This window comes from Oncorhynchus clarkii, chromosome 5, assembly GCF_045791955.1.
Source record: "Oncorhynchus clarkii lewisi isolate Uvic-CL-2024 chromosome 5, UVic_Ocla_1.0, whole genome shotgun sequence".
Taxonomy (NCBI): Eukaryota; Metazoa; Chordata; class Actinopteri; order Salmoniformes; family Salmonidae; genus Oncorhynchus; species Oncorhynchus clarkii.
The window spans coordinates 40,706,084-40,719,923 of NC_092151.1; the positions used below are offsets into that span (position 1 = coordinate 40,706,084).

General features: G+C 41.1%; 2 protein-coding genes across 3 annotated transcripts; both read right to left on the minus strand.

Annotated features, from left to right (window-relative positions):
- Positions 1–4,135: 4,135 nt before the first annotated feature.
- LOC139410030 (hydroxycarboxylic acid receptor 2-like) lies at positions 4,136–5,218 on the minus strand. The gene has a single exon (XM_071155457.1). It carries the CDS (start codon positions 5,216–5,218, stop codon positions 4,136–4,138), a length of 1,083 nt encoding a protein of 360 aa, XP_071011558.1.
- A 1,344-nt stretch (positions 5,219–6,562) lies between these two features.
- On the minus strand, positions 6,563–13,636 carry LOC139408840 (density-regulated protein-like). Of its 2 annotated transcripts, none has more exons than XM_071153212.1 (7): positions 13,491–13,636; positions 10,704–10,822; positions 10,466–10,570; positions 10,261–10,341; positions 7,261–7,377; positions 7,012–7,151; positions 6,563–6,875 (listed from the first exon to the last, which is right to left on the minus strand). In XM_071153212.1, exons 2-7 carry the CDS (start codon positions 10,810–10,812, stop codon positions 6,831–6,833), a joined length of 597 nt encoding a protein of 198 aa, XP_071009313.1. In that variant the 5' UTR covers positions 10,813–10,822; positions 13,491–13,636; the 3' UTR covers positions 6,563–6,830. The 2 variants fall into 2 exon arrangements, with proteins under 2 accessions (XP_071009313.1, XP_071009312.1); XM_071153211.1 differs by having other exon boundaries at positions 10,261–10,348; positions 10,464–10,570; positions 13,491–13,612.
- Between the last annotated feature and the right edge of the window lie 204 nt (positions 13,637–13,840).

Here is a 13,840-nt window from a genome sequence, read left to right on the forward strand (position 1 = left end):
CTGTATTCTCAGTACTAGCCATTACAGATTATCTGAACACAGAGGGAAAAAAGGTTAATTGGATAAAGTATACCTTCAAATTGAACAAAAAGTAAGAATCAGCCTTTCACCAGACAACTTGGATCCTGGACCCTTGACAATGGATTGGTCTGAGGACAGCAAACTTACATTGTCAAAGCACTAAAAACAGATCCTTGTCATGGCCTGCCATGTCACAGTGAACATGGACTGCCACTTTAATCAATGCATAACACCTAACTCACCATGAAAACTGCTGCAATATATTTGACTGATGATGCTACTCCTGCTGCTATTGTAGTTACTTTGCACTCAATACATTTTTATTTATATTACCTTTATTTAACTAGGCAAGTCAGTTAAGAACAAATTATTATTTTCAATGACAGCCTAGGAACAGTAGGTTAACAGCCTTGTTCAGGGGCAGAAGGCCAGTAAGTTATTATAATGCTCATAGTAAATACTTGAATTTAGGGGGGAAGCCCTTTCCAACAGTCTTGAAGAAGTTCCCACATATGTTGAGCACATGTTGGCTGGTTAGTTTGCTTTGGGTCATTGTCCTGTTGAAAAACAAATGATAGTCCCACTAAGCACAACCAAATGGGATGGCGTATCGCTGTAGAATGCTGTGGTAGCCATGCTGGTTAAGTGTGCCTTGAATTCTAAATAAATCCTAGACAGTGTCACCAGCAAAGCACCCCCACACCATCACAACTCCTCCTCCATGCTTTACTGTGGGAACCACACATGCAGAGATCATCCGTTCACCTACTCTGCGTCTCACAACGACACGCCGGTTGGAACCAAAGGTCTCCAATTTGGACTAATCAAACTAAACGACAGATTTCCACAGGTCTAATGTCCATTGCTCATATTTCTTGGCCAAGCAAGTCTCTTCTTCTCATTGGTGTCCTTTAGAGGTGGTTTCGAAGTTTGCAATTCGACCATGAAGGCCTGATTCACGCAGTCTCCTCTCAACAGTTGATGTTGAGATGTGTCTGTTACTTGAACTCTGTGAAGCATTTATTTGGGCTGCAATCTGAGGTGCAGTTAATTGTCGATTTCTGAGGCTGGTAACACTAATGAACTTATTGTCTGCAAGGTTCTTCCTTTCCTGTAGCGGTCTTCATGAGAGCCAGTTTCATCATGGCGCTTGATGGTTTTTGCGACTTCACTTGAAGAAACGTTCAAAGTTCTTTAGATTTTCCGTATTGACTGACCTTCATGTCTTAAAGTAATGGTGGACTGTCATTATTCTTAGCTTATTTGAGCTGTTCTTGCCGTAATATGGACTTGGTCTTTTACCAGATAGGGCTATCTTCTGTGTACCCCTCCTACCTTGTCACAACTGATTGGCTCAAATGCATTAAGAAGGAAAGAAATTCCACAAATACATTTTTAACAAGGAACACCTGTTATTTGAAATACATTCCAGGTGACTACCTCCTGAAGCTGGTTGAGAGAATGCCAAGAGTCTGCGAAGCTGTATCCTCATACCCCCGCACACCTCATACCCCCGCACATCCACTCGGTACTGGTACCCCTTTTGTATAGCAAAGTTATCATTCATTACTTATTGTGTTTTTATTATTACGTGTTTTACTTTTCTAATATTGCTCTATTTTCTTTCTCTCTGCATTGTTGGGAAGGGCCCATTAGTAAGCATTTCACGGTTAGTCCACACCTGTTCTTTACAAAGCATGTAACAAATACAATTTGATTTGCTAGCTGCTCAACCAAAATATACTGTGAGGTATTGTGTTCAAGTAAACGGAATACTTTTATTTTGAAACGTTTTTAGACCTGTTAATGCCGCTTAATGCCGCTAAAAGACGCTGATTTCACAGAGCTACCCTGCCCAGCTAGTTTTCTCGAGCAGCCTGCCCTTCCCAGCGCCAGACTGTGACGTCACCTGAACGTTCTCCATCAACCCACCAACTGCGGTATTGGCATAACTAAACACTGGCCAAATATAATCGAACGTTTATACATATGATATACAGTGATATACATATACAGTGATAATTAAAATCATATTGTACATGTTATAGAACAACATGTATTCACATTTGCTTTTATGCAAACACATTGCCAGTGTACTTACTAAACCATAGACAACCTCACAAAACACATTTGTCTCACTTGGAAAGTCAGTGTATTTGACATCTTTCAATGAAAATAATCTCTCTGGAAATAATCTACTTGAATCATTGGTTTGTGGAAATCACAATTAATTAGTGTGCTTGCTGAAGGAAAGACCACTCTAGATGTATTATGCACCGTTCAGACACAGAACCTATGGCAAGTCAAACTGAATAAAAATTAAGAGCGGGCTGGCAAGGTTGAGAGTTATTCTTGACATGGGATTGGTTTCATCCAACCGCTCCTCAACACTGCAGGCTTCCTGGTTGGATTTGGGTCGAATTCAGGCATAGCAGTGAAATAACGAAAAAAGCAAATAAAGACGATTCACACACCTGTTCAGTGATGAAGTTAATGTTTTAAACAGTGAATATGATTGCTTTAATGTGTCTTGGCTAATGTAACGTGTCTTCAGATTTCATGACTCCCTTATACTAAGGAATCGTAGTCTCCTCATCCCTAAAATAAACCATGAGATATGTGAGAGAGCAATATTACTGTGCAACGTAGACATTCTATTTTCTCCCGCAAAACTATTTGTTTATTGATGTAGTGCCAATTGGCTATGAATGTTTCCAGTTCTTTTGAGAAGTCTGTTTTTACCGTCAGTTGCTGGTTTCAAAGAGCACAAAAATGTCAAAAACCATGAGCCTTTTAGCAATTCAACCTCCACAGAAACCATCTTAATATGCGTTACCATTTCTCCCGACAGTGGAAGAACTGCTCTCTAAAACTTTTATCAAATATTACGTATTTTAATTTGCATACATTTGCATAAACTGTAATGTTTTCAAAGTCAAACAACAACACAGTGGTAGACATTTTAAATGCTACTGCTCTTTCACCATTTCAGCTACAAACATTGAAACAACTAACATTTTTTTACTTTATACATTATAACTATTTCAATCATTTTTCATTATCATAAAATAACCAACCAACAGTAATATTTACTCTTGAACTGTTAAAGCTAGAGACAGTAAATTAACTTTCTCATGTTATCAATCAAAACAATCTTTCCACCTATCTATACTTTTTGAACTATAACAATAAAAAATATGCATAAATTAACATGGTTTTGAATGAGAAACATAGTAATACAGTGGTAGCTATTCAAAATGGTCCTGCTCCTAAACCAATGAAACTACAACAGCTTTAAAACATGCAGGCTATCCTAACGTCAAATTTCCTATAACCCTTTATGAACTATTTTGATTTGCATAAATTAGCATAACACTTCATGGATTCAATGCCAACCATAAGAACACAGTGGTAGACAATTTAAAAGCTAATGCTTTTTAACAATTTCAGCTACAAACATTAAAACAACTAATATGAGTATAAAATAACCACCAACACTAGTAGTAACTCTAGTTCAAGAGTTCAAGCTAGAGACACCGAACCAACTTCACATGTTCAGGCTATCCTATTCTATCAAATACTCAAATCAAATCTGCCTACTTTTTCAACTATAACCAGTCACTGTCATTGCTACTGCAGTCACTATCACTACTATAACTTATTTCACAACCAAAAATACTTTAAGACAAGCTAGCAAGCACACACATTTTCTTTAGGAAATGTACTTTTCTAGTTCACAAGGAATTTACTTGAATCACCAGCAAATACACAAAACTCAAAGACAAAGTATTGTAAATATGAAATATTACATTAAAGATTCCACTTATACTGCAAACAAATTCTTAATTGAGCGAACCAATTAATGAATTTCTACTTTTAGCTATAGAACATCAATATAACATAAAAATGGTAAGATTCGCATCTAACAGACAGCTATCTCCACCTTCCTTGACTTCCTTCACATCTGGTTAATATTCTTTAGAACACACCATATTCCACTAGAGTAGAAGAAGAAAAATCACACAAAGTCAGATATTTTGTTCTCCTGGGTACCTTTTCATAAAAGCGTCTCAGAGTAAGCCTAGGACTGCTGATCTAGGATCAGTTTTGTATTTTACATCACAATGAATAAGTCTGAGACGCTTTGCGAGTATAGACCCTCACCCTGGACCTGTGATTGGAAGTTACTACTCCTCCCTGACACTGTATTTGCACTGCTGATCTCGGTCCCAGTCTCAGGCGAGGCTGGCGGTGCCTCGTCCTCTTTCCTCCCCAGCAGTCTGTTGAACAGCTTCTGGAAGTTCCCACTGAAGGCAGAGCTGGAGAAGTAGTACACGATGGGGTTCAGCACGCTGTTGAAGTAGGTGAAACACACAGAGGTGTAGAACGCCAAACTGGCCTCTTTGAAATAATGGCACTCGTTGTACCAGGCCTTGAGGATCCACACAGCGATCCGAGACACTGTACTGGGGAAGAAGCAAATTATGAAGATGAGTGCCACGGCCATGACAAACTGCACCGCACGTTTGATCTTCCCCCCGGTGTCAATCGTCTTGTTCTTCAGCTGCCAGGTGATGCAGACCGTGCAGAAGGTGACAATGGCGGTGGGCAAGAAGAACTGGGTCACGTATAAGGTGTTGTGCCACGTAGACAGCGGGCTGAAGCCCATGCAGATGTTGAAGCTCTCGCACTGTGTCTGGTTGTTGCGGTAGAATAAGTGTTTGTTGGTCAGCAGGTACCCGGTTCCAGCGATGATCATCCCCCACAGGCCCAGAGACACCCACAGAGCATAATTCAGGCCCATCCGGTTGATCTTGTTCATGGGGTGAACGATCTTGAGGTAACGGTCGACAGCCACTGCAGTGAGGAAGAAGATGCCAGCGCCGCGGTTGGCCATCAACATGAACAGCATAATCCGGCACATGGCATCACCATGGATCCAGTGCTCCCCGCGTCGGTAGTAGTCGGCTCTGAATGGAAGCCAGAACAGGACGATGGAGTCGGCAACGGCCAGCTGTGTGAGGTAGACAGAGTTGGGCTTCCAGGTGTCCATGTGGAAAATAAACATCCACAGAGCCACAACATTTCCCATCAGCCCAAACATGAACTCCAGTACCAGGATGGGAGGCAGGACATGGTCCAGGATGGGAGACTCAAAGGCGCAGCAGTCATCTTCTGTAGTAGTGAAGTTTGCCATGGGTCAAACGATACGCTTTTAACAGGAGAGACCGTCTGTGTGCTGCTTTGCTCCTCTCTGAAAATAGTCAATATTGATAGTGTTGTCTAGGCATCTCCTACATTTGACCGGGGATTTTATTGTTTGCAGTCATGCAAACGATCTTCCGGTGCCAACAATGTGGAGAGAGTGTGTGGGTGTGCAGTGTGTTCTCTTATGGAGCCCTGTAGGCAGATGGCTCTGAGTGAGGACACCAACAGCCCAGGGATTATGGGGTGTAGGGTCCCAAAGACCCTCCCCATTATTGATTAAGGGGACCTTAAGATCCATATGCTTGTCTCACTATTGTACTGTTGCTATGTGTCTGAACTCTGACACTATACCTTGCACAAGCTATCTATTTTCATCTTTGCGGTTAAGCCCTTAACATGCAGGCTGGGTGTGAGTCAGACCGAAACTAGATAGAAGTAACAAGTGTCTCATTTTGACATTTTGATCTTGTGTAAAGTGGTCAATGCTAATGAAAATTTACTGTACTAGGTTACCTCAGCTTATTGCAGCACATATACCCTGAAGTAGATGATCACACCATCAGGGAAGTGATCAAAGTATATAATCAGCTGCGCCCTTTGGTTGGTTGCAGAACTTACTGTGAAACATGCATGCTGTGCTTCCATTGTTAAAGTCTTTCTGCAATTGCATTAATGAAGGTTTGATTTATTTTTTCTGACTGCTGATTTCACCAATAAGCCAATGATTGACAAGGAACAAGGAACCTACCCCGACACGGGTCATTCTAAAACTATTATGCTGGTGGAAAGATCATACTCGTGGGTACATAAGGGAGCGCAAGGGTTCCCAGAATACAGTTAACTTAAAGGTCACGACACCTGGTGTGGTTCAGTAGGCACAAATTGGAAGAAAATGTGCCTAACGAAGCAGTTTTAAAGGGAGGTCATCTTGGACTCTTATCTATTCTTTATCACTGTGCTAGGAGAGTCGCTGGTTTGAGGGAAACACCAGCCATCTTTTACATCCTGAGATGCCAGTGAGCCTTATCCAAAAGTTAGACAAATAGATCCTGGTAGATGTGATTTCAAATCCTTTCAGAAAATATTAACTACCCGATTATGTGCAGCCCAATTTCCTATAATAATATCACCATAATGCATATTTCCAAGCATGTCACTGTGTTCCATTGGCCCCGTCCCTTTCCCACAGAATATAAATACCTTGAATGGGTCTCATTAAATTAAATAATACAATGGCAGTATGAACATACATTGCAGACAGTACAGTGAGATGTACTTACAGAGTGGGATGATGAAGAGAGAGGTCTGAAAGAAGGACTAAAGAATGAGCAAGTGAATGAGCGACATTTATTACCCTAAAATTTTGCTGAGTGAAAAGCGTTTGGGAAGGAATCACATCAGACCAGACCTTTGGCGACTGAGAGAGACAGGCAGCAGCTATCAAGAACTGAAAAATGCCAAAAGGGAGTGGCCAAGTCCACAGTTTCTATACAGTAAATAAAATAGATATAAAACGACTCCTTTTTAATGTTAATGTGTACATTTGGCCAGGTTGTTGTTACATGTTGCATCCATTTTCAGTAAAAGTGCACGTCGGGTCTTCACTTCTTGACTTCTCCAAGATCTTCAATGCTGTCGTCATCCACCTACAATGGAAAGACAGATGGTTAGTGTGTGTAATATAAATCTCATTCAGGTGCACACAGACTACTCTTCTATTTCCTGTAACTAACTTTTTTCGGCTATCTATGTGGCGTTGGAGAGTAAACACAGCCGTCTTACCTCAGGCCACTTTTCCTGAATGACATCGATGATGTCATCTGTAAAATCTCCCTGAATGATGATTTCATCCTCCGCCGTCACCGAGGCGCCGCAGGAGAACTTCTGGGCAAAGAATCTCTGAGCCTCTTTAAGGTCAATGTCTGCAGGGAGGAAGTCCACAGTCACAAGCAAGAAAAACAACAAGGTTACGAGTCTGTCCATGTCTTTAACAAGGTGTTTACAGTAACAGGATGTGACAGTCAGTCTTACCAAAGGTGTTCATTCCACAGACTCGGGTGACATATTTCTTCTTGGCGCGGGGGATTTTAGCTATCGTTATTTTCTGAGGGACAGTCTTCTTTTTCTGTTTGATCTGTCCTCTGCCACCTAGAGAGAGTCAGCACAGATGGGTTAGAACAGGGTTCTCCAATGCCAGTCCTCAGACACCCCCTAGCAGTTGCAAGTGCTTGTTCTATTTCAGCACTAAGACCTGATTGAACCAATGAACCCCAGTGATTTAGTCTGGAATAGAGCAAATCATATAACAATGTTATTTGTCACAGGTGCCGAATACAAGAGGCGTAGACCTTAACGTGAAATACTAACCAACAATGCAGTTCAAGAAATGGAGTTATGAAAATATTTAGTAAATAAACTGAAGTAAAAAACACAAAGAGTAACAATAAAATAACGCGGCTATATAAAGGGGGTACCGGTATCAAGTCAATTTGCGGGGGTACAGGTTAGTTGAGGTCATTTGTATATGTAGGTAGGGGTAGTGACTATGCATAGATAATACAGTGCCTTGCGAAAGTATTCGGCCCCCTTGAACTTTGCGACCTTTTGCCACATTTCAGGCTTCAAACAAAGATATAAAACTGTATATTTTTGTGAAGAATCAACAACAAGTGGGACACAATCATGAAGTGGAATGACATTTATTGGATATTTCAAACTTTTTTAACAAATCAAAAACTGAAAAATTGGGCGTGCAAAATTATTCAGCCACCTTACTTTCAGTGCAGCAAACTCTCCAGAAGTTCAGTGAGGATCTCTGAATGATCCAATGTTGACCTAAATGACTAATGATGATAAATACAATCCACCTGTGTGTAATCAAGTCTCCGTATAAATGCACCTGCACTGTGATAGTCTCAGAGGTCCGTTAAAAGCGCAGAGAGCATCATGAAGAACAAGGAACACACCAGGCAGGTCCGAGATACTGTTGTGAAGAAGTTTAAAGCCGGATTTGGATACAAAAAGATTTCCCAAGCTTTAAACATCCCAAGAAGCACTGTGCAGGCGATAATATTGAAATGGAAGGAGTATCAGACCACTGCAAATCTACCAAGACCTGGCCGTCCCTCTAAACTTTCAGCTCATACAAGGAGAAGACTGATCAGAGATGCAGCCAAGAGGCCCATGATCACTCTGGATGAACTGCAGAGATCTACAGCTGAGGTGGGAGACTCTGTCCATAGGACAACAATCAGTCGTATATTGCACAAATCTGGCCTTTATGGAAGAGTGGCAAGAAGAAAGCCATTTCTTAAAGATATCCATAAAAAGTGTTGTTTAAAGTTTGCCACAAGCCACCTGGGAGACACACCAAACATGTGGAAGAAGGTGCTCTGGTCAGATGAAACCAGAATTGAACTTTTTGGCAACAATGCAAAACGTTATGTTTGGCGTAAAAGCAACACAGCTGAACACACCATCCCCACTGTCAAACATGGTGTTGGCAGCATCATGGTTTGGGCCTGCTTTTCTACAGCAGGGACAGGGAAGATGGTTAAAATTGATGGGAAGATGGATGGAGCCAAATACAGGACCATTCTGGAAGAGAACCTGATGGAGTCTGCAAAAGACCTGAGACTGGGACGGAGATTTGTCTTCCAACAAGACAATGATCCAAAACATAAAGCAAAATCTACAATGGAATGGTTCAAAAATGGAGCCAAATACAGGACCATTCTGGAAGAGAACCTGATGGAGTCTGCAAAAACATATCCAGGTGTTAGAATGGCCAAGTCAAAGTCCAGACCTGAATCCAATCGAGAATCTGTGGAAAGAACTGAAAACTGCTGTTCACAAATGCTCTCCATCCAACCTCACTGAGCTCGAGCTGTTTTGCAAGGAGGAATGGGAAAACATTTCAGTCTCTCGATGTGCAAAACTGATAGAGACATACCCCAAGCGACTTACAGCTGTAATCGCAGCAAAAGGTGGCGCTACAAAGTATTAACTTAAGGGGGCTGAATAATTTTGCCTGCCCAATTTTTCAGTTTTTGATTTGTTAAAAAAGTATGAAATATCCAATAAATGTCATTCCACTTCATGATTGTGTCCCACTTGTTGATTCTTCACAAAAAAATACAGTTTTATATCTTTATGTTTGAAGCCTGAAATGTGGCAAAAGGTCGCAAAGTTCAAGGGGGCCGAATACTTTCGCAAGGCACTGTACAGCTCGTTGAGTGCGGTCTTAGTGCCAGCATCAGTTTGTGGTGGTAAATAGATGGCCACGAAAAATATAAACTCTCGGTAGATAGAGTGGTCTACAGCTCATCTTGAGGTATTCTACCTCAAGCGAGCAATAGACATCGCGCACCAGCTGTTGACAAAATAGACACACCCCACCCCTTGTCTTACCAGATGTAGCTGTTCTGTCCTGCCGATGCACAGAAAACCCAGCCAATTGTATATTATCCGTGTTGTCGTTCAGCCACGACTCGGTGAAACATAAGATATTACAGTTTAATGTCCCGTTGCTCGGATAGTCTCGAACGAAGATCATCCTGTTTATACTCCAGTAATTTCACGTTGGATAATAGAACGAATGGTAGAGGTGGGTTACCCACTCGCCGACAAATTCTCACAAGGCACCCCAATCTCAGCTCCCTGTATTTCCGTATATTCTTCACGCGAATGACGGGGATTTGTGCCTGGTCTCAAAGTAGTAGTAGTAGTCAGACTCATTAAAGAAAAATTATTTGTCCAGTTCGAATTGAGTAATCGGGATTCTGATATCCAGAAGCTCTTTTTGGTCACAAGACAAAGTAGCAGCAACGTAAAAACATAAGTTAAACAATGCGAAAAACACCCAAATTAGCACAGTTGGTTAGGAGCCCGTAAAACGGCAGCCACCCCCTCCGGTGCCATTGAAGCAAATGTGTAAAGGCTGGGGGGTCCCTGAAGGTTGTGCTGGGATACACTGGTTTAGGATTTGAGGAAGGATGCATTCAAGAAATCAAAATGAAGAGGAACTCAGACCTCTCTTCTGCTTCTTCTTTTCATCCTCCTCTCCAACAAGGGGCACCTCTACACCGCCAGTGTCCTGCTTGGAAGCATTTCCTACCGGACCAGTAAGGCATAAGAAAAAAAGTGTTTTTAATAAGACATCATTCATTATTGCCCATCTTCCTGATAGGAAACAGAGAGAGAAAGAAAGACCGAGAGACTGTCTGATGAAACTCACCTACACTCATCCTGGCAAACACATCTGGGAAGTTCTTCTCCAGCCACTGCCTGCATTTGGATGGCTCAGGCATGTACTCACAGTACTCTGTTGGCAAGGAGCACACTGGAAAACCAACAGAGGTGTTAGACCTTGACAATCATGTGATACCACAAATCAATGTTTTAGGAATTGGCCATGAGCATGTATAGATCACTAGAATAGGGTGCCATTTCAGAAAATGCCCAGTAGTTCTTACCGCCACAATACTGGACTTTCTTTGGGCACTTTGTGTCTGGGTCAGCACTCCCATGATGGCCTCCTTTGTTTTCTGGTGAACACGTCTCTGCATTCTCAGTAGTAGCCATTATAGATTATCTGAACACAGAGGGAAAAAAGGTTAATTGGATAAAGTATACCTTGAAATTGAACAAAAAGTGAGAATCAGCCTTTCACCAGACAACTTGGATCCTGGACCCTCGACAATGGATTGGTCTGAGGACAGCAAACTCGCATTGTCAAAGCACTAAAAACAGATGCTTGTCATGGCCTGCCATGTCACAGTGAACATGGACTGCCACTTTAATCAATGCATAACACCTAACTCACCATGAAAACTGTTGCAATATATTTGACTGATGCTTCTCCTGCTGCTATTGTAGTTACTTTGCACTCAATACATTTTTATTTATTTTACCTTTATTTAACTAGGCAAGTCAGTTAAGAACAAATTCTTATTTTCAATGACAGCCTAGGAACAGTGGGTTAACGGCGCTGTGCTGGGGCAGAACGACAGCTTTTTACCTTGTCAGCTCAGGGATTTGATCTTGCAACCTTTCGGTTAATGGCCCAACACTCTTACCACTAAGCTACCCTTGCGCCCCAAATGAGGCAACAACCCCATCTTCAGCTAAGATACGTGAGGTCTAACCCATTCATAGACGCTAACTACCTGTAGCGCAGTGTTTCCCCTATATTAATTTATCAGCTGCTACGCCAAACAATAGGATGACAATTTTCCCAATATTTTGGGGGAAATTATATTTTCGGGATGGTAAAACATTCAGTGTGAACTTAAATAACTAAAACAAGATATAAAGTACGTAGAAAAGATCATGGAGATATATTTTTTCATAAGATCTTTGAGAACTAACAATCACCATAATAAAATAGACAGTCAGTCTAAAATTCCATACATGTCATGGCAGCCCCCATTGATTTTGTCATGTTTGAGTCACTCAGCATAAGAACATGGCAAGAAGCTATGGCAAAATGTGTAGAATTGCAGGAAATTGGCTTTAAAACGGCAAATTCTCCCTCAGCCCAATGGCAAAATTTCTGGAAATTAGCTTCAAAACAAATCTTCTTAGCTGGTTTTAGAAACATATGGAACATATCTGCAAGAACTGTCCTCGCAAAAAAAAAAAAAAGATTACATTTCTACACACCATTTCAGAGTTCCCACAAGGCCAGATTTCCATTTTAGAGCGCTTATTTACAGAAAACAGATGTTAGACGTAAAGTGAAATGTGACCCTCAATATCAAATAAACGTCTGAATCCAACTTCTGTCAGAACCGCACCACCTGCTGTGTAGACAGTGGTAGATTTTGTGGTAGGAAGTATCGACTGAAATGCGGTGTCAAATCTGGTGCATCAAATCTGGGACCAAGGCCATCAGACAGCCATCACTAGCCAGCCTCCACCCAGTACCCTGCCCTCACTGTCACTAGCCGACTACCACCCGGTTACTCAACCCTACACCTTAGAGGCTGCTGGCCTATGTACATAGACACTGGTGAATTTAATAATGTCTGCATACTGTTTTATTAATTTCATATGTATATAGTGTATTCTAGTCAATGCCATCCTAGCCATCTATACACACACACCATTCTGTCCTACGTATTCTACAGACACTAAATAGTCTATCCACATACTGTCCATGACTATGTTTACACATCCCATCACACACACACACACACACTCCGGACTCCGACATTGCTTGTCCTAATTTTTTTATATTTCTTAATTCCATGAGTTTACTTTAGATCTGTGTGCATTGTTAGATATTACTGCACTGCTAGAGCTAGGAACACAAGCATTTCGCTACACCAGCAATAATATCTGCTAAATATGTGTATGCGACCAATAACATTTGATTTGATGCTGTTCAGACAAAGGTTGGATTCAGACGTTTATTTGATAGCGAGGAACACATTTCACATATGGTAAATAGAGATTATACATATGCCCTTGTTGACTGGAAATGTTATGGTGATGCTAGCTTTATTGTGGTAAGGTTTTTTTTTCTCCGACGCCAGCCTCCAAAAAGATGCACCACTCAGCGAGTCCAACCAATACAGACTCCCGATGTTGTGTTCCAAAGCTAGAGGGCTATATGTTTCTACAACCGTACCGCAATTGAGAATCGAGTCACGTTTTAATAGAGTATTTGTCTGTTTTGGCTGCCAGAGCCAATTCACCTCTAAACAGAACATGTAAGGTCCTTGGACTATAAGGAGCAACGTTAGTTTCCTTTAGTAAATGATTGGGCAACGTGAGGTCCTAAGCAGGGATATTTGGCACGTCATACCTTGGCCTTACCTAGTTAACATGCGGGGGAGCAATATATAGCTTGACAACAAAGATGATTGTTATTCATTCACAAATAGGTAGAATTGTATGACAGCTTTCCTTACAGCTGCTGTTAAAACTCAAAATCAGGCTGTCAGACATAATTAGCCAGCTACCATTAGCTTGCTAACTTGCATGCTGCCTATGTTGGTGCCTTTACCAGATACAATTAGGATATATCCAAGTTAGATAAGCAAAAGTCGTGGTAATATGGCAATGGACGAGCTAGCTAAATTCAACAGCTGGCCAGCCAGCTAGCTAGATAATATTTTTGACAACTGGTTCCTTGGCTGAGACTTCATTCACAGCTAGTTAGCTATATATGCTAACTAACGGCGCAACTAACGTTAGATGGCACATTAGCATCACCTCCAAATCAATCAATGGAAAGACAACAACATGATACATACCCCTCGAAAACAACCTTAATATTGTTGACTGATCAACAAAACAAGCATTATTAAGTAAAGTTGAAACAGATTAATGCTCAGTTATAACAGCTTGAGCACACCTACTGCCTGATTTAGCTAGGGGTCCTGTCAATGCCTATTGGAACGCACGCTCGGCAAATAAATAACAGGTGTTCACTTAGGTGCCTGTATTATTATGTATATAAAAATTAACCATTTGTCAACGATATATCAATAAATTGCATTTTATAACAACATTACGATCTATTTGAAAATAAAGTAAAATATATCTTATATAGAACTCCTAATATGATTTTATTTTGACGTTATACGATAGGCATTCACGTGTG

Bases quoted from the DNA above. Each gene is read 5' to 3' on its own strand.
- LOC139410030 (XM_071155457.1), bottom strand. From the start codon at position 5,218: ATGGCAAACTTCACTACTACAGAAGATGACTGCTGCGCCTTTGAGTCT.
- LOC139408840 (XM_071153211.1), bottom strand. From the start codon at position 10,812: ATGGCTACTACTGAGAATGCAGAGACGTGTTCACCAGAAAACAAAGGA. The intron at 7,378-10,260 runs GTCTGAGTTCCT...GACTCTCTCTAG, and splicing joins AAAGAAGAAGCAGAAGAGAG to GTGGCAGAGGACAGATCAAA. The intron at 7,152-7,260 runs GTAAGACTGACT...TCCTCCCTGCAG, and splicing joins CTGTGGAATGAACACCTTTG to ACATTGACCTTAAAGAGGCT.